Source organism: Chiloscyllium punctatum, chromosome 2, assembly GCF_047496795.1.
Source record: "Chiloscyllium punctatum isolate Juve2018m chromosome 2, sChiPun1.3, whole genome shotgun sequence".
NCBI lineage: Eukaryota > Metazoa > Chordata > Chondrichthyes > Orectolobiformes > Hemiscylliidae > Chiloscyllium > Chiloscyllium punctatum.
This window is the reverse complement of record NC_092740.1, coordinates 116083870-116103861: the sequence shown is the minus strand read 5'-3', so window position 1 is coordinate 116103861 and position 19992 is coordinate 116083870. Positions and strand designations below refer to the sequence as shown.

At 42.8% G+C, this 19992-nt stretch overlaps 1 protein-coding gene across 1 annotated transcript in view; it reads left to right on the top strand.

Annotated features, from left to right (window-relative positions):
• LOC140488024 (neuronal acetylcholine receptor subunit beta-4-like) overlaps window positions 1-19992 on the top strand; it is a 52538-nt gene that overhangs the window by 18013 nt on the left and 14533 nt on the right. The window contains exons 4-5 of the mRNA XM_072587605.1: window positions 3748-3857; window positions 6715-7666. Coding sequence (XP_072443706.1) covers window positions 3748-3857; window positions 6715-7666 — 1062 coding nt within the window. The remainder of the gene's footprint in view (window positions 1-3747; window positions 3858-6714; window positions 7667-19992) is intronic.

Here is a 19992-nt window from a genome sequence, read left to right as displayed (position 1 = left end):
CACCTCGCTGCTGGCTCTGAAACCACCTTCACCAGTCACATGCACCCTTTGTCCCCAGAAACCAGCCAAATGCACACCTTCTCCACAGACGTTGGCCTCCAGAATCTGCCAACATATTGTGGCACCTCTCCAGGCAGGTTGCTCACAAAGCACAAAACCTACAGGACATTGCTTTTCATTGCAGAATGCATTGGCATTGAGCATTGGAAAGCTACTTAGAGATATTTTACATACAGGGGCCAGAATCCAGCTCACAGATTGGACAAGGCTGTTTTACAAGGCTCCTTGCTTCCTGTCTTAATACTCACACAATTAGCATCTATCTCCATGATCACAGCATTCATGTCTCGCATTGCCTTCCCTGCCATAGTTTTTAGTGCATTAGCGCTACAACCAGAGCCAAAGTTTATCAGTGCTGTCTTTTGCACAGCCACACAGACAGCCAACTTCTTAGTTGGTATCTGTGGGATGGGGAACATCTTGCTGTTAACACCTACAGCATGTGCCAGCTTCTTGTACAGCAAAGACCATACACGTTAGTTTAAACATGGCCACGTCGAAAACTGGGTGAGGTTTAGTGCTCAGTGCAGTGAAGGGGAGGTTGCTATTGGCAGTGAGCCCCAGTAACATCACTCACAAGCACAGTCCCTAGACTGTTCCGCCCAAGCAATATTTCCTCGAAGCTGTGTGGCTGTAAACATGTACAGCCACTTCAATGTTCTACACTTGGTAGTTGACATCAGTACACCAATCTTGGCAATGACGTTTGGTCTGGAAGTTGCTGTTACACAAGGGTGTCAGAGGCCCACATAGCCAGTAAGACAATGAGAGGGAATGCTGCATCGATGGAGACGTGTCTATTATTCGAGGAGTGCAGCGTGTTTCAATATGTGGTGAAGTGTGCTCAGCCTCATCTACAGGGTATGCCACTGATGACTCCACTGAGATCAGAGAAACTCATGCCTTCTCCTCTGAGAGTGCTGGACCTCTCACTGTTGGGATGTTGGTGACTGTGGAGAAACTGAGGACTGCAGATGGTGGACCTCAGAGTCGAGAGTGTCGTGCTGGAAAAGCACAGCAGGTCAGACAGCATCCAAGGAACAGGAGAATCATCATTTCAGGCACATGTCATTCCTGATGAAGGGCTTTTGTCCGAAATGTCGATTCTCCTGCTCCTCAGATGCTGCCTGACCTGCTGTGCTTTTCCAGCACTACACTCTCGACTGTTAGTGACTGTGACTGACTACCTGAGAAAATGAAAGCAAATGCAGCAGGAACAGGGTCTGGACTAGAGTGGTGCTGGAGAAGCACAGCAGGTCAGGCAGCATCAGAGGAGCAGGAAGATCGAAGTTTCAGGCAAAAGCTCTTCATCAGGAATGAAGGCATGGACTTCTGGGGTGGAGAGAGAAATGGGAGGAGGTTGGGGCTGGGGAGAAGGTAGCAAAGAGTACAATAGGTGGATGGGGGTGAGGATGACGGTGATAGGTCAGAGAGGACGGTGGAATGGATAGGTGGGAAGGAAGATTGCCAGGTGGATGTGCAGGTAAATGACATTGGTGGATGTGCAGGTGAAGCTTTGATGGATGTGGAAGGATCTTTGGGGCCTTGGATGGAGGCGAGGGGGGAGGTGTGGGCACAGGTTTTGCAATTCCTGCGGTGGCAGGGGAAGGTGCCAGGATGGGAGGGTGGTTTTTGTTGGGGGGGCGTGGACCTGGCCAGGTAGTCATAGAGGGAATGGTCTTTGCGGAAAGTGAAAGGGGTGGGGAGTGAAGTATATCCCTGGTGGTGAGGTCCGTTTGGAGGTGGCTGAAATGTCGGTGGATGATGCTGCTTATGTGAAGGTTGGTAGGGTGGAAGGTGAAGACCGGGGGGGTTCTGTCCTTGTTATGGTTGGAGGGGTTGGGTTTGAGGGCGGAGATGCGGGATGTGGATGAGATGTGTTGGACGGCATCTTCAACCATGTGGGAAGGGAAATTGCGATCTTTAAAGAAGGAGGCCATCTGGTGTGTTCTGTGGTGGAACTAGTCCTCCTGGGAGCAGATATGGCAGAGGTGGAGGAATTGGGAATACGGGATAGCAATTTTGCAGGAGGTAGGGTGGGAAGAGGTGTAACTCAGGTAGCAGTGGGAGTCGGTGGGTTTGTAAAAAATGTCAGTGTCAAGTCGGTTGTCATTGATGGAGGTGGAGAGGTCCAGGAAGGGGAGGTCAGGTTGGAATGTGTTGATGAAGTTGATAACTGCTCAACCTCGCGGGAGCACGAGGTGGCGCCAATGCAGTCATCAATGTAGCAGAGGAAGAGGTGGGGAGTAGTGCCAGTGCAACTACGGAAGATGGACTATTCTATGTAGCTGACAAAGAGACAGGCATAGCTGTGGCCCATGCGAGTGCCCATGGCTACCACTTTCGTCTGGAGGAAGTGGGCCCTCCATTTCTTCCTCTCCCGACGTCCCCAACAGTACCCTTCCACTGACACTCTCATTCGTTTGGCTGAACTGGTTCTCACCCTTAACAATTTCTCCTTCAAATCCTCCCACTTCCTCCAGACCTGCCAATCTTCCTTCCCACCTATCCGTTCTACCCTCCTCTCTGACCTATCACCATCATCCCCACCCCTGTCCACCTATTGTACTCTTTGCAACCTTCTCCCCAGCCCACCCCCTCCCATTTATCTCTCCACCTCGGAGGCTTCCTGCCTTCATTCCTGATGAAGCACTTTTGCCCGAAACGTTGATTTTCCTGCTCCTCGGATGCTGCCTGGCCTGCTGTGCTTTTTCAGCACCACTCTAATCCAGATTCTGATTTCCAGCATCTGCAGTCCTCACATTTGAAGCAGGAACAGGGTCAATGGCAAGCCCAGGAGTAGCAGCAGACTCCCATGGAGCCAATAGCACCCATCTCAGGGAGCAGTCGATGCTACAGGGCCCCTCACAATGTATGGGGTGTGCAGGAGGCCCAGAGTTTTCTCACTCCCAAATCCTTTTCCTTGGGATGTGAGGCACAATACAGATGCAGGCTCCACATGTGTCAGGACACTGTGATGGAACTGTGCTAGAACAGGACCTGAGGGCTCTAGTAGTGGAAGGCCATCCTTTCCTCGTAACTGTGAAGCTGACAGCTGTTGAACCTCAATGTGCCTGGTTATTTCCAGTTGTCCTGTTGTACAGCAGCCTTTAAAAGATGTTGTGAATACAAGGAGTGCTGGTCTTTGGGCAAATGATGGCTGAGTGAAAAATTGCTCTGAGAACAGTGTATGGTAAAATGGAATTGTAAATTGGACATGACAGATGCCATAAGGGTGCAGTAGGTAATTAATGTAGCAAGTTTGGTAAAACTGTCAAAGAAATTGTCTAAAAGAAAATACAATGCAACTCCAAATTGGCCAAAATGAGCAATACTCAGCCCTTTGTTTCATAATTTCTCGTTGTTTTCCACTGGAATTGAACTCAAATCCAGAGTACTGTGAGGTAGCAATGCAAACCACGGTGCTGCCCTGAAACATCATGTGCAACAGACAAAATGTGAAGAATGGGAATTGCACCATAGTTGACGCATTCAATTTGATATAGCAGATTTTTCATTGGTCATAATTCTTCAATTAAATGGTTAGATGCTTCATCACCTGTCTTTGAAAAGACTAATATTGAAACACTCTTATTGAACTCCTACCTGATCAATTGCCATAATGGTATTTAACAAAAATGTAAAATTTACCTTTTAATCATTCATGATGTATAATTGTTCAAATAGGAATGGAATGACTATAGACTAAGATGGGATCCTGCAAACTATGAAGGGATCGATAAACTCAGAATATCTTCTCGACATCTTTGGCTCCCTGATATAGTGTTATATAACAAGTAAGTCACTATTTCGTCATTTTTCCCCTCTTCATTTGATGGGGCCCTTTTGTGTTACCTGGCAATTATGTACTATACTCAGAACATAATGTGCAAAATATCTGACTGGAGTGGCAAGTTTGGTAAATTCATGGTACTTATAGTGACAGTATAGAGGTGAATGAAATGCTCAGGATGTGAGTTCAACCATCAGCAAGAGCAGCTTTGGGCTGTTGTGTAGGAATGGTAGGGTCCCTACCTCTGAACCAGCAGGCTTGGGTTCAAGTCCTAGAGGTATAACATGTCTGAACAGGGTTCATTAAAATTTATCTATAATCTATAAAAATGTATTTGAGAGGTGACTAAAATATCTCTTATCATAAAAACAGTTAAAAATCACACTAGCTTCCTATTGCTTCCAAATAAACCTGTTGGATTATAACCTGGTGTTGGGTGATTTTTAACTTTATCCACCCCAGTCCAACACTGGCACCTCCACATTATAAAAAGAGTAATTGTAAATGCAGAGAGTCTTTGAAGTTGCCCGAATTGAGGCATTCAAGAGGGCATTGGATGATTATTTGAATAGAAATTGTGTGTTTATTTTTGGGGAAATGCAGAAGATTGGCACCAGTTAAGAGGTGGTGTAGGCAGAATAGGCCCAAAGGCCTCCTGTGCTTTATCAATCCAATGGCTTTGAAGAGAGCCATTTTGGCTCTCTCCCAGTGGGGAGTGCTATTTTCTGGAAGTGTACCTCAGGATTTTTCAGATTACAATTTACACTTGTTAGCCCAAGTTCTAATGCTGATCGATCTTAAAATTCACCTTAAGGATTCCCTTCCTCCATCATCAATGCAACATACCTGCAGTGCTTACAAGCAACTTGCCAAAGTTCTTCAAATGTACTCTGAAACCACTGACCTCTTTTAACCAGAAGGGCAAGGGTAGCAGGTTCAAGGAAAAGTGATACCTTCAAGATGCCTTTTAAGGTCAGAATTCTTTTCTTCATTCTTGCAAGGGATGTTGGCAATTCTAACAAGGTTGGCATTAGATGTCCATTCCTAATTGACTCTCCGTGCCATTTCAGTGGGCAGTTAAGAATAAGCCGCATTCTTTGGGCCCTGGAAATACATGTCTGCCAGACTAGGTGAAATGGCTGCTGTCCTTTCCTAATACAACAGTAGTGAACCAGATGGGTTTTGCAGTCGGCACACGTTCACCAATAGATTAGCTTTTATTCCAGAGTTTATTGAATTCCACTTTCACTGTTGAATCCCCAGTATATTAGCCTGGGGCTCTGGATTATCAGTCCCATGATATCACCAGTGTGCCATTGTCATATCCTATATTGCTGTTCTTTTGTCGTCGCTGGGTTAAAATCCTGGTATTCCTTACTCACCATCGCTGCTGGGTGCCTTCACCACAAAGCCGATAATGATTAAAGAGGAGGCTTATTCTATCAAGGACAATCAGTGATGGCCTTCCCAGCATCATCCAGGAACTTTAAAATGTTTGCTGAGAACTAAGCACTTCATATTTTTATTTTACTACCATTAATGTCAATATTAAACAAATTTTTAATCTTTATTTACTTGCACTGCTGAGTCAGTTTATTGATGTAATTGCGACACTAATTACCCTGCGTTGAAGTGCACTGATGAGAACAGACCTCATGAGCACAATTTAAACATTTAAATAGTTTCAATATATGACCACTGTTACGCAGGATTTTCACATCTTCATAAATTGAATACTACAAGCTGACAATGGGAGGAGGGCTTTGAAGGGGAGACACTTGTCTACACTTCTCCATGTCTCAAATAACTGCTGTGAGTGTCGAGTTTGTGAGAAAGTACTCCGTTACATCTTGTGGCTTTGATTCTTTGGGAGAGTGAAGGAGGAAGAAATTTGGGGAATAATCCTCTTCTTCCTCTAATAGTTGACTCCAGCAGTGGAAAATCTTCAAGGCAATCAAGCGGCTTTGGTGCAATTCATGATCTCCAATTCCTTTCCAAACCTGAAGGTAGGACAGAAAAAGTGGGGTTACAAGACCAATTCTTAGTGCCTGAAGTCTCAATGATAGGAAAAGAAAATTAAGCACTTTAGCCTGGAAACAGGCTTCCAAGAGATAATTCTATAGAGGCAAATAAGATTGCTGAAGTCAGTCAGGAACAGTACTTTAAGTTAAACAATGAAGTAGAACATGAGACATCTACAAACTAGGGAAAATTACATTCAGGAAAGGTATCAAGAAACATAGAAAGTGCGGAATGAATTTCTAGATGAAAGATTGGTGGGGTTATTTTTTGTCCCTCTTGCCCTCAAGGTCTCTCTCCCTCACTTTCTGTGTTTCCATATAAAGCTCCCAAAAGTCAGTAGGAAATAATTAATTAAATAACGTTAAATAAATAGCAATAAAATGCCCAATGATCAATTTTCTTTTTTATTATTAGGTCTGCAGCTGAATTAGAAAGACTACCTCTTGAGTTCATACACTCAAATGCTTTAATTGGAAAGCATCTGACATATGAGACTTTGTGAACTATACTGTTTTTAATTAGTCCTGTAACTCTTCCCTCCCTCTTACGCCCCTACTCACCCACACATGCCCAAATCCTGACAGTGCTTTTTTTTTAAAATTGAATGTGGTCATTGCTGGTTAGTCCATCATTTATTGCCCATTTCTAATTGCCCTTGTGATTTTAGTGGTGAACCATCTTCTTGAACCCATTGCAATCTTTGGGGTGTAGTGATACCATCAGTATGAAATACCAATGGAAGCTTACAGCCAGATGAGGCGAGGAATTGATTAAATCTCACAAATTATTTTGAGAACCTAGTCATAAACTGCTCTCTTGGCCTTTTTCTTTCCTTTCAGTGCTGATGGAACCTATGAAGTGTCGCTTTATACGAATGCAATTGTGTACAACAACGGAGACGTGTTCTGGCTGCCTCCGGCCATCTATAAGAGCGCCTGCAGAATTGAAGTGAAGCACTTCCCTTTCGATCAGCAGAACTGCACCCTGAAATTTCGGTCGTGGACATACGATCGTACTGAAATTGATTTAGTCCTAAGCAGCGACGTTGCAAGCAGAGATGACTTCAAACCCAGTGGGGAATGGGATATTGTCTCCCTTCCAGGGAGAAGGAATGAGATACCAACTGACCCAACATATGTTGATATTACATATGATTTTATCATCAAGAGAAAGCCATTATTTTATACCATTAACCTGATCATCCCCTGTGTGCTGATAACGTCACTTGCGATCCTGGTGTTCTACTTGCCCTCAGATTCCGGTGAGAAAATTACGCTCTGCATTTCTGTCCTGCTGGCATTAACTGTCTTCTTACTGCTCATCTCCAAGATTGTTCCTCCAACCTCTCTGGATGTGCCCCTGTTAGGCAAATACCTGATGTTTACCATGGTGCTGGTCACCTTCTCAATAGTTACCAGTGTCTGTGTATTGAATGTGCACCATCGGTCACCCAGTACCCACACCATGCCCGAGTGGGTGAAACACATGTTTCTCAAAAAGCTGCCCACCCTCTTATTCATGACGCGCCCAGAGACTCGAAGTCTGAAGGACAGAATCAGCAGGGAGCAGACATCAACTTGTCCAAATGGCAAGGAGGATCACACAGATGTTCAAACATGCTACATCAACCCAGAGTCAACAAAGGAATACAGCTGGCATTTAAGAGATCTGTCAGACCATCAAGATCTAAGGAAGAAGGGATCAACAAAGGTCAATTCCAGCTTTCAAGAGGCAGTTGATGGTGTTAGATTCATAGCAGAACATATGAAGAGTGAAGATGATGATCAGAGCGTGAGTTCATCTTTTTCTACCTCTTGTTTTAACACTGGATGCAAATAAAACTACTGAACATTGAAAAATAGGCAAGTTAATGTTCCATTATATGTGGGTTTTAATTCAAGATTAATTTTCAGCATCACAATCAGCAGAAATTCTACTGAATTTACACAGTTTTTTGCCAAGTAACTTGACAAACGAGCAATAGGCATTTGCAAGAGCCAAGATCATTCCACTCAGGGTTTTTACATCAGTTTTTCACCAGAACAATGAAACTAATGCTGTTGACCCTCGAGCTCACAATAGCTTTGATTATGGTGTGCACCCTGGTAGTTGCTTTGCAAGAGGTTGACAAACACTAAATTGTCCTTTAATATGTGCTGTGTTTTGGTTGCACTTCAGTCCCACCCTCCTGATCTTTCGTAATCTGGTGCAGAGGGATATGGGCAAATAGGCGGACCTCCTCATGGATCTGCTCCTAGGTCTGGCCAAGCTGTGCAGGGAGTCATCTCTGCTGACTGTCTGCACCTCTTCTGCCGTTATGTTCATGCCTGGGTGACTTTTGAGAAGGAATATGTGGTGTGCATCAATGCTCAGGATGTCTTTAGAGGGAGTTGGACGTTACAGGGAATACAATGCTTTATTTCCTCCTCCAACTCCATTTTGACATAGATCCTTCCAACGGTCCCTACCTCCCCCTCAAATTTGATGGTTCGCATTGCCCTTAATGGGCTTTGTATATAAATATTGAATTGGCTGCTCAGTGATTTATTGGCGGGTTAAAAAAATAGTCACAGGGATTTTGGTGCAGGGAGGGTGGCTCAGTTGCGTGTAATGAAACTTCTGGGTTGAGAAACAATTGTTGATTTATTTTGGCCTGTCTCTGTGACACAATTGGTCAGCACATTTGGCTGTTAGCCGAGAGATTGGTGCTTCAAGACAGCCAGGGAAGGACTCTTGTGGTGCACAGATACCTCCACCTCTGAGCCAAGAGACCTAAGTTCAAGGCCCACCTGCTCCAGAGATATGTAATAACATCTTTGAATAGAAAGAATAGATTTATTTTGCAATACATTGCAGCCTTACACTGCTTAAGAAGTAGTTCCCCCCCAGACCTCACCAAACAAAAAGATTTACTGAGATTTCTAGAAGAACTGTATGTCCTTTAACCATTCAGAACTTAAAAATAAACAGTATGAACAAGTTAATGCAGGTGCTGGAATCTGTACTGAAAACAAAAAATGCTGGAGATCACAGTGGGTCAGGCAGCATCCATGGAGAGAGCAAGCTAACATTTTGAGTCCAGATGACTCTTCATCGGAGCTCAAGTGAAGTATGGAAGGGACTGCATTTATACTGTAGTTTGGGGGGGGGGAAAGGTGGTGTAGGTGTGGGAGTAATGGTTGTAGGGTGCTGGTGGAGAGAAGATGTTGATAGTTCAGATTGAAGTCATCAGAATGTGAGAATGGCAGAACAGTGCTGTATCTCCTGCCAGGACACCACCCCCACCTTCCCTCCCACCCCCCCTCGCTCACACACACACCTCAAACTATAGCACAAATGCTGTTCTCTCCACACTTCACTTCAGCTCTGACAAAGAGTGATCTAGACATGAAACATTAGCTTGCTTGCTCTCCATGGGTGCTGTCTGACCCACTATGATTGCCAGCATTTGTTGTTTTCATTAAAATTAAGTAGCAATTTTTAGGCCACAGCCACAATCATTACTCAGGTGATCCAGTCTCCAAATTCTGGAAATGGACAGTGGCTGTGACCACAGTCGGAGTGGGCAGAGTAAATGTTTTATTTCTAGCTGAGCATTCTATTTGTCAGTTATGTGAGAACCTTCAAGGGGTAATTGCATTAACCAGGCACTTATACAGTGCAGGTTGATGACATTTGTAATCTAAAACTCGTATGTGACCAAGAGGGTCTAATAAAGGTGGGATACAAATCCTGGTCACAAGTAATCTTGACCATGTTGTTAGTGACTGCAGATTAAAGATACTCATCCCTGTGAAGCGGAATTAGTAACAGTCAACCTCAAAAGTTGTACTTGCAGGTCACAATTGACAAATGCAGTCTAAGATCTCATCGGCCACAGGAAGGCAGAGAGCAGATGTCCTCTCACTTTGAATTGTACATAAACAGCAATGTGTGCTATTACACAATGTTGACTTTCTTGGGCCATGCAGGGATGGGAGAACAAGATATCAGGAATCATACAGCACTTCTAGTCTCCTACTTTATCTGCGCAATATTGTTTGTGTTGTATTAATCAAAATAACGACCCTCTGTCAAAGGTCCATGTAGAGACATTCCACAGTCATCCTCCATGTCCCACTTAATGGACTGATGAGATGTATGGATGATGTTTACCTTGTTTGGGGTGATCCCTAGAATCAGGGGTCATAGTCTCAGGATACAGGGTAAGCCATTTAGGACTGAGATGAGGAAACATTTCTTCAGTAAGATGGTGGTCAGCCTGTGGAATTCACTACCTCAAAGGGCTGTCGAGGTCAGGTCACTGAATATATTCAAAGAAGAGATAATTAAACTTTTTAGATGCTAAAAGCATCAAAGGGTATGAAGAATGTGGGAATATTTTGTTGTTGAGGTAGAGGGTCTGCCATGATTATACAAAGGCAGAGCAGGCTTGAAGGGCTGAATGGCCTAATCTTGCTCTGAGTTACTATGGAAGAGTGGGTGGCTACCTATCATGGAAGCCATCAAGGTGACATTCACTGACTGCCTCAATGGAGCCACGAGGCATTTATATGAGATCTCATGAGTGTGCTATGCCATAACACAGTTGGCATCATCAGTAGAATATGGCTCCATCTGTGATCATCAGCATTGGAAACTGCCATGATGCCTACAACCTTGCGAACCCTCATGTTCCTGCTTCATTTCAAAGGCTGGGTGCTGACAAGGGTAGTTACTAGGAGATGAAAGTTATTTTATGCAGCCAGGATTGATGATTCTATTGCACCACCTCTGACTGAGGCTGAGTGCAGCCTTTTCCTCCATTGTAGGAATTGTTGAGCATATGATGGGTCTGCCAAAGGTGAGGTTCCAATACCTGGATCAGTCCAGGAGGGAGCTTACTGTCCAGTCTTACATGACAGAATGTGCTGTGCTCGGCTTTGGCAACAGGCAACAAGGTGATATAATGGGTTCTGAGGAGCAGGGAGAGCAGCAACAGTCTTCCAAGCAGGAACAGGAGAAATTTCACCTTCTGCAAAATAAAGTGCTGCAGCATCAAGCAGAATAATCTAAATAGGGCATCATTTAATCCCAATGCCAGTTGATGTGACTGTAAATCTGTTGCTGCTCAGCCACAACGTTGTTACAACCATTGCAATACCATACTACAAATCAAACCCCACTATCCCTGAAGTCATACCACAAGCTAAAGATTTCTATTGAAGGTCCACACAAGACCCCAATTTACCTGACTTTCAAACCAAGCTTGATATAAAGCACAGACAAACCGTCTGTTCTCAGAAGCAAATGCAGCTTTTATTTGTTTGTTCTTTGCTTTGACTCATACTGAATATAAGTGAATGATTTCAACTATTTAAATGCTTTTCAATATGGGATTGTCCTACATTAAACAATGCAAAAATGTTAGATTACATTGGATTTAGAGAAGAGAGTAGCAATCTAGATAGGGTTCCAAGATGGGATGATGCAAAGGACAGGAACCAGTGTGGCTTGGTTCCTAATCAGTAACAGCTTTATGACTGTGCACTTGTATTTGCGTTGAAGTGTTAGCCATGCCTGTTATGTGTCCTGAGAAGTATTTATTTTTGGCTGCCATCCCGCAAAGTTGTTATAACCCACTGCAATAGCATACTGCAAATCAAGCTCCATTATTCCTGAAGTCATATCACATGCTAAAGTTTTTGCAGAAGGTCCATGCAATACCCCAATTTACCTGACGTTCAGACCAAGCTTGGTACAAAGTACAGTTTAGGTTTTGGTATTTATTAAAAGTAATTACAAACACTATAGATAAACGTATAAACTATTGGCATATAACACCAACTAAAACTCTAAAATTTCAATTAAAAAACTACAGGTCAAGCAACTGCTGCAGGAAAAGTAACTCGCTTTCTTCAAGTTTAATTTGAGTTTTTTTTACAGCAGAGAACAGGTAGGTTCTGCTGCAGACAAAAAGAGCACATCCTTATATGTCTCTCACACTCTGTGTGTCTATCTCTGTAATTTGTTTCCAGTTCCAATCCATTCAGTTAACTCCAAACTAGCAGTTCACTTGTAAACAACTCCCAGGCTTCAGAGCACCTGCAAATTGCAGGAACTCATAGTCACAAGAAACAGCTTCACAGTTAGCATTGAATTGCTTGCTGTGAAATTATGCAGCCATTCTAGTAAATAGTCATAGAGATATATAGCACGAAACAGACCCTTCAGTCCAACTTGTCCATGCAGACCAGATATCCTAACTTAATCTAGTCCCATTTGCCAGCATTTTGCCCATATCCCTCTCAACCCTTCCTCTTCATATACCTATCCAGGTGTATTTTAAAGATTGTAATTATACCAGCCTCCACCACTTTCTCTGACAGTTCATTGCATACTTGCACCACCCTCTGCGTAAAAAAGTTGCCCCTGAGGTCTCTTTTAAATCTTTCCCCTCTTACCTTAAACCTATGCCCCCTGGTTTTGGACTCCCGCACCCCGGGAAAAAGGCTTTGCTTATTTACCCTATCCATACCTCTCATGATATTATAAATGTGTCTATGGTCACCCTCGGCCTCTGACATACCCGGGGAAATAGCCCCAGATAGTTCGTGTAATTCAAATCCTCCAACTCTGGCAAAACTTTGTAAATCTTTTCTATACTCTTTCAAGTTTAACAACATCTTTCCCATGCCAAGGAGACCAGAATTGAAAGCAGTATTCAAAAGGTGGCCTAACCAATGCCTTGTACAGCCGCAACATGAACTCCTAACCCCAATGAACAATGCACTGACCAATTTGCGAGAGCACAACTGAGAGATTTCACACAGGTCTCCTGTCACTCCCTGAAAGAAGCTAGTTGCATAGAGTTTGAAGCAGACTGTCACCTTCAGAGCCACTGGGTGAGAATCACCTCCCATTCCTGAAGCTGTCAGGTCTCTCTCCAGCACCTGGCACAGATCCATCACCATGTGCAAGGATAAATAAAGTTGTAGGCTCATTCCAGGGAAATGAGTTGAAGTCAAAAAACTCTGATCCTCCTGCATCTGTTTTTGCCTTCTTAGGTAGTCAGCTACAGCGACCAACATCCCACCAGCAGCAGTGTGCACCTCTCTCAGTGGAAATGGCCTATGTTGTGAATATAATGACTGAAATTGGCTCTGAGGTTTCAGAACAGTCACTCGTGGCATACAGTGCAGATGAGGGCTGAGCATACTTCTCTATATAGTGAGACATGTAGTACTCTAATAACGAGGGCTATAAGTCAACCATGCATTCAGCAGCTGTCTCAAAATATGCAGGATCTTGATGAATATCAAGTGCCAGCTGAGGGACCAGCATATGTCATCAAAAAGGGAGTGCTAGCTGTGCCCCGATCCCCTTGCCAACCCAGAACCACATTCAACTTCTCACTCCATTCTGTTCAGATCATTGTTACACTTGGAGATTCCCAAGTTCAATTTGCAAGACTATAATATCATAAAATATAAAAGCAGAGTGACTTCATTTCTTTCTGTTCTACCATTCAATCAAGGCTGACATGTTTCTCAACCCCATTCTCCTGCCTTCTCCCTTTAAATTTAGGTCCCTTTACCAATGAAGAATCTATTTATCTCCGTTTTAAATATACCCAATGACATGGCCTCCGCAGCCTTCTGCACCAATGATTTCCATTACTACCTCACGCTCTGGCTGAAGAACTTCCTCTTCATCACAGTTCGAAAGGGTCATCCATTTACGCTGAGGCTGTACTTTCAGTTCCTAGTCTCCTCTACTAGTGAAAACATTATCTCCATGTCCACTGTATCTCGGCCTCTCAAATTCTGTGAGTTTAAATGCAATTTCCCCCCAGACTTGATAAGGGAGCCCTTAAGATGAAGGGAACCCTTAGGAGGCAGTGACCATAATATGATGGAACTAACTCTGTAATTTGAGAGGGAGAAAGTGGAATCAAATGTAACGGTATTACAGTTGAATAAAGGTAACTACAGATACATAAGGGAGGAGCTGGGTAGAATTGAGTGGGAGAGGACCCTAGCAGGAAAGACAGTGAAACAGCAATGACAAGGGTTTTGGAGTAATTCAAGAGACACAGCAAAAATTCATCCCGAGGAAAAAATATACTAAAAGGATGAAAAAGGCTACCATGGCTGACCAGGGAAGTCAGAGATAGCATAAAAGCAAAAGAGAAGGCATATAATGTGTTAAAGGGCAGTGGGAAGCCAGAGGATTGAGAAGCCAAGAAGACCAACAGAGAACAATGAAGAAAGAAATAAAGGGGGAGAAGATTAAATATGAGGGCAAGCTAGCCAGAAATATTCGGAAAGATTGCAAGAATTTATTTCGATATATAAAGGGCAAAAGAGGATATTGGGCTGCTGGAAAATGATTCTCCTAAACTGTTTAAATCTTTCTGTAGCCTCCCCACCTCCTCAGAACTACCTGCCTGTCAACCGAACTTCATATCATAGGCAAACTTCGCCAGAATGCCCCCATTCCTTCATCCAGATCATTAATGTATAAAGTGAACAGCTGCAGCCCCAACACTGAACCTTGTGGAACACCACTTGTCGCTCGCCATTCTGAAAAAGAACCTTTTATCCCAACTTTCTGCCTTCTGTCAGACAGCCAATCCTCAATCCATACCAGTAGCTCACCTCGAACACCATGGGCCCTCACCTTACTCAGCAGCCTCCCGTGAGGCACCATATCAAAGGCCTTTTGGAAGTCTAGGTAGATAATATCTACTGGATTTCCCTGGTCTAACATACTTGTTACCTTTTTAAAGAATCCTAACAGGTTTGTCATGCACAACCTCCCCTTACTAAATCCATGTTGACTTGTTCTAATCCGACCATGCATATCCAAGAATTTAGAAATTACATCCTTAACGACGGATTCTAGAATTTTACTACAACCAAGGTTAGGCTAATCAGCCTATAATTTTCCATCTTTTGTCTTAATCCTTTCTTGAACAAGGGGGTTACAACAGCGTTTTTCCAATCATCTGGACTTTTCCTGTCTCCAGTGATTTTTGAAAGATCACAAGCAACGCCTCTGTTATTTCTTCAACCATCTCCCTCAGAACTCAAGAGGTGGTGAATCTGTGGAATTCATTGCCACAGAAGGCTGTGGAGGCCAGGTTATTAAATATATGTAAAACAGAGAGAGGTAAGTTCTTGATTGCCATGGGGATCAAAGGTTATGGGGAGAAAGCAAGAAAATGGGATTGAAAAGCCTATCAGCCATGATTAAATGGTGCAGCAGACTCAATGGGCCGAATGACCTAATTTCTGCTCAGAGTTCAAACCCAGAGTCCTCAACCACTCCTTATATAACAAGCCTGTCATTCCCAGGATCATTCTTGTGAACCTCCTCTGGACCCCCTGCTAGGCCAGCACATCTTCCATCAGCACATCAGGCAATCCTCTATCCATGCCAGTACCTTGCCCCAACACCATTTTGCAGCCTCCTGTGTGTAATGTTCTGAAAGGCCTTCTGGAAATTCAAATAGATCAAGTCCACTGGCTCATTTTTGTCTAATTTGCTCATTACTTCCTCAAAGAATTTCAACAGATTTTTCAGGCCTAACCTCCCTTTGGCGAAGCCATGCTGACTCAGCCCCAATTTACTATGCACTTCTAAGTACTCTGTAACCTCATCCTGAATAATGGAATCTAACATCTTAACAACGACTGAGGACAGGCTAACTGGCCTATAATTTCCTGTCTTCTGCCTTCCTCCCTTCTTAAACAGGAGTGTTATATTAGCCATTTTCCAGTCCTCTGGAATTCTCCCTGGCTCCAGTGACACCTGAAAGACCACCACTAATGCATCTACAGTTATCTTCTTTATGGAGTATAGTCCATCAGGTCCGGGTGACTTATCCACCTGCAGACCATTCAGCTTCCCTAGCATCTTCTCCTTAGTGATGGCCACTATTCTCACATCTACCCCGACTGTCTTGATGTCTTCCCCTGGGAAGACTGATGCAAAGTGCCTTTTCTTCCCCCATTTCATTGTTCACTACTTCCCCAGCCTCATTTCCAACAGTCCAATGTTGCCTCTCACCTTTTATATTTCTGACAAAAATCTTTGCTATTTCCTTTTACATTAACTTCATTTGTACTTCCACTGCCTCGGGAAAGCAACCAGTAAAATCAAAGACCCCTCCCACCCCAGTCATACTCTCTTCCACCCTCTTCCGTTGACCAGAACATATAAAATTTTGAATACACTTATGAATAGTTTCAAGAACAGCTTCTTTCCCATTGTTGTTAGACTTTAGAACAGACCTCTCAATTGTTAATGTTGATTTCTTTTTCTCCAGCTTATCTAACATTGTATCCTCACTTTGTATGGTGTGATCTGCCTGTATAGCACGCATAAAAATGCTTTTTACAACAATATATCTTAATGCTTGTGACAACAATAAATCAAATGCAAACGCATCTTATCCCTTTTAGCATGGTGCAAATTAACTTTGACGAGCATCTGACCTTTGAGCATCTTCACTCTACAGGCATATGAAATGGGGGATGAAATGTAGCTGGGCTTTGCAAAGACCTGCTTCAAGTTTTTGCTCCTTCACCATCCAGAAGACTGCATGTTAATATAGATTGACACTTCAGTGTGCCTAACAGGAAGACATTCTCCCACAGAAGATCCCTCCTGAAAAGCATGACAAGCAGCTCATCTGTGTTAAAGAGCATCTGAAACAGCAGTACTGATAGCTTTAGGCTCTTGCTGAAGTGCCAACCAAAGAACTGTGTCAGGGAATGGATGCTGGGGCATGCAGGTGGATAAGCATGGAAACCAAGTTTTTAAATTTCTTCTTTTAAAATTAATTCATGGGATGAGGGCATTGCTAGCTGATCACCCAGATGGCAGTTAAAAGTCAACCACATTGTTGTGGGTCTGGAGTCACATGTCGGCCAGACCAGGTAAGATTGGTAGTTTCCTTCCCCAAAGGACATCAGTGAACCAGTTGGGGTTTTCCTGACAATCAGCAATGGAGTCATCATTAGACTCTTAATGCCACTTTTTTGTTGTTGAATTCAAATTCAACCATCTGCCATGGCAGGATTCAAACCCGGGTCCCCAGAACATTTCTGGGTCTCTGAATTAACGGTCCAATGATAATGCACTAGGGCATTGCCTCTTCTAGTGAACAGCCCTGAGATCAGTATGGTCTAAATCATGTGCTGGGTGCCTACCTCTGAGCACAAATGCCCCATTGCACCCTTTCAATACTAGGTGTTAGTGCACCCTGCAATTTCAGGTCTGAGTGTCCTGCCATGAGAGGTTCCATGATGGTGCTGAGGTGTTGGCAAATGCCAGATGCCAGTATCTATGGACAAGGGGTGCATGCAGCTGGTGCTCATTGATCATGCCCTGAGATACTGTTTGGTGTTGAACAATATGGAATTCCTTTGGAGCAAGAGGCAAGCTGCAATTGCTAAATATCTGCTCTGATTTGCATGCTGGGAATTCTTGACATCTAGCTTGTTGGATAGGAAGCCAAATATTGATGGTGAGTTGGGCCATTATTAAAGCATTTCACAAGCTAAAGTTTATATTAATTGATAATTATCTGCTGCTTAGCAGGAAACTTTCCACACCACTGGTCAAAAGCATAAAAGATGGGGCTAGATGCTTCAGAAATTGAAATAGACCTTTACCAGACTTTTCATCTGATTCTGTCACAAATTTCACCAAAGCCCACATTGCTTAGCCCCCTGTAAGATTCCACCCAATATTTGGAGTCTAATATGACTTCTCCTCAGAACTGAAGTGAGGTGGCAAAGTGATAGATTTCTTGCTTTTGAAGAAGATGGGCAAAAAGAATAGGAGGGTAGGAAGATGGTTGAGGGAGTTTAGAGATCAAAGGTATCAAAAGGTTTTTGTGAATAGAGAAGCCATAGATTCAAAATTGTGTGTTATAATAGATGTTAAAGCAGACTATAAGCCAGTTCTGATTGAAAGAGTAAAAGCAAAATATACGGACACTAAAAACTATGTGCAGTGCGCCAGATATGCTTTCACCACAGTATGATGGCTATAGTAAAACTTCCTTACTTCTATATTCCATTCCCCCTTCAATAAGCATTAGCATTCCATTTGCCTTCATAATCACTTGCTGACCAGCATGTTAACTTTTGGTGGTTAATTTGACTGGATCCTTCAGTATTTGTGAGTTCTGTCATCTCTTAGCTATTTAAATGCTATGCATGCTTCAGCCTTGATCCCTATAGCACTCAATAGCCACAACCCACTAACCTGAAAAGTCAATTTATCCTTACTTTCTACTTTCTGTCAGCTAACCAGTTCTTTATCTGTGTTGTTTCATTATTTTGTATAGTTACCTTTAAAGTATATCAAAAGATTTTTTTTGAAAATTTAAGTGAACTAAATCCGGAGTGTCCACTTTAACAACCTTTCTCGTTACTTCCTCAATAAAGTCTTATAATTTAGTTAAATATTATTTCCCTTTCACAACACTATGTTGACTTAGTCTCTAATCCTCTCATGCCAACAGCAAGCATTCCAGAATGTTTTGGTTATTTACTATTCCATCCTTGATATTTTTGTGTGTACCTGGGCCCCTAGGTCTCCATGGATCTCCACTGTTGTGAGTTATTCATTATTCAGAAATTTCTCTATAAATCTTTTAGGTCTTTTGTAGATAACTTTACATTTGCTTACATTCAAATCATTTACTATGGTTTTGCCTATTGAAGTTTCAATATTTCTTAATGATTTTGCACTTCCATCTAAACTGTTTGCATTGTGACCTTTCTTTGTGTCATCATCAAATTTGGATGCATAGCTTTCTATTGCATTACCAAAGTCATTAATGAATATGATGCATAACTGAGACCCTAACAAAGATCCCTATGGGACATCAATTGTCTAACTCCTGCAAGTTAGATTAGCTTTCCATTATCCCTTGCATCTGCCTCCATTTGCTCAGTCAACTTGCTAACCAGCTCAATAGATTATTTATAATTTTATGAGCTTCAGTCTTAGCACACAGTCTGGTATGAGGGACTTCATCAAATGCTTTCTGTAATCCCATCAATAATTTCTGTGACATTTTCCAGTCTGCTAGTTTAGTCACATCTTCAAAAAAAATCAATCAGATTTGTCAGGCAGAACCACCCTTTTACAAATCCATGCTGGCTCTCCCTGTTCAGCTGAAAATTTACGGGATTCAATCGTTCCATCTTGAATTATACACTTTGGCAATTACTTTCTAGCATACATTAGGCATAATATTGCCTGGTTTCTCTCTGTCATCTTTCTTAAATTGTGGGCTGACATACGGAATTCTCTAATAGGAAAAAATGGACCCAAGGGAATTTTGCAAAATTATAGTTAGGGCATCTACACTGTTAAATGTTGTAATTGTACCAGCCCCCACCACTTCCTCTGGCAGCTCATTCCATACTCTGTGTGAAATAGTTGCCCCTTAGATCCCTTTCAAATATTTCCTGTCTCACCTTAAACCTATACCCTCTGGTTTGGGACTCTCCCACACCCTGGGGAAAAGACCTTGGCTATTCACCCTATCTATACCCCTCATAATTGTATAAACCTCTATAAGTCACCCCTCAGTCTTCAACGCTTCAGGGAAAATAGTTCCAGCCTATTCAGCCTCTCCCTGTAGCTCAAACCCTCCAACCCTGGCAACGTCCTTGTAAATTTTTTCTGTACCCTTTCAAGTTTTGCGATATCCTTCCTATAACCGGGAGACCAGAATTGAATGCAATATTCCAAAAGTGGCCTAACCAATGTCCTGTATAGTCACAACATGACCTCCCAACTCTATAATCAATGCATTGATCAATAAAGAAAAGCATACCAAACTGCTTCATTATCCTGTCTACCTGGAACTCCACTTTCAAGGAACTATGAACCAATACTCCAAGGTCTTTTCGTTCAACAGTTCTCCCCAGGATACCTCAAAGTATAACAGGGTCCTCATGAGAGGGGCTAATGGGCCACGGAGTGGCAGATGATTTTTAATTTAACTTAATGTGAAGTGCTACATTTTGAAAAGGCAAATTGGGGCAGGACTTTTCCATTTAATTGGTAAGATCCCATTGGTTTCCTCACCACCTTCCACAGACCCA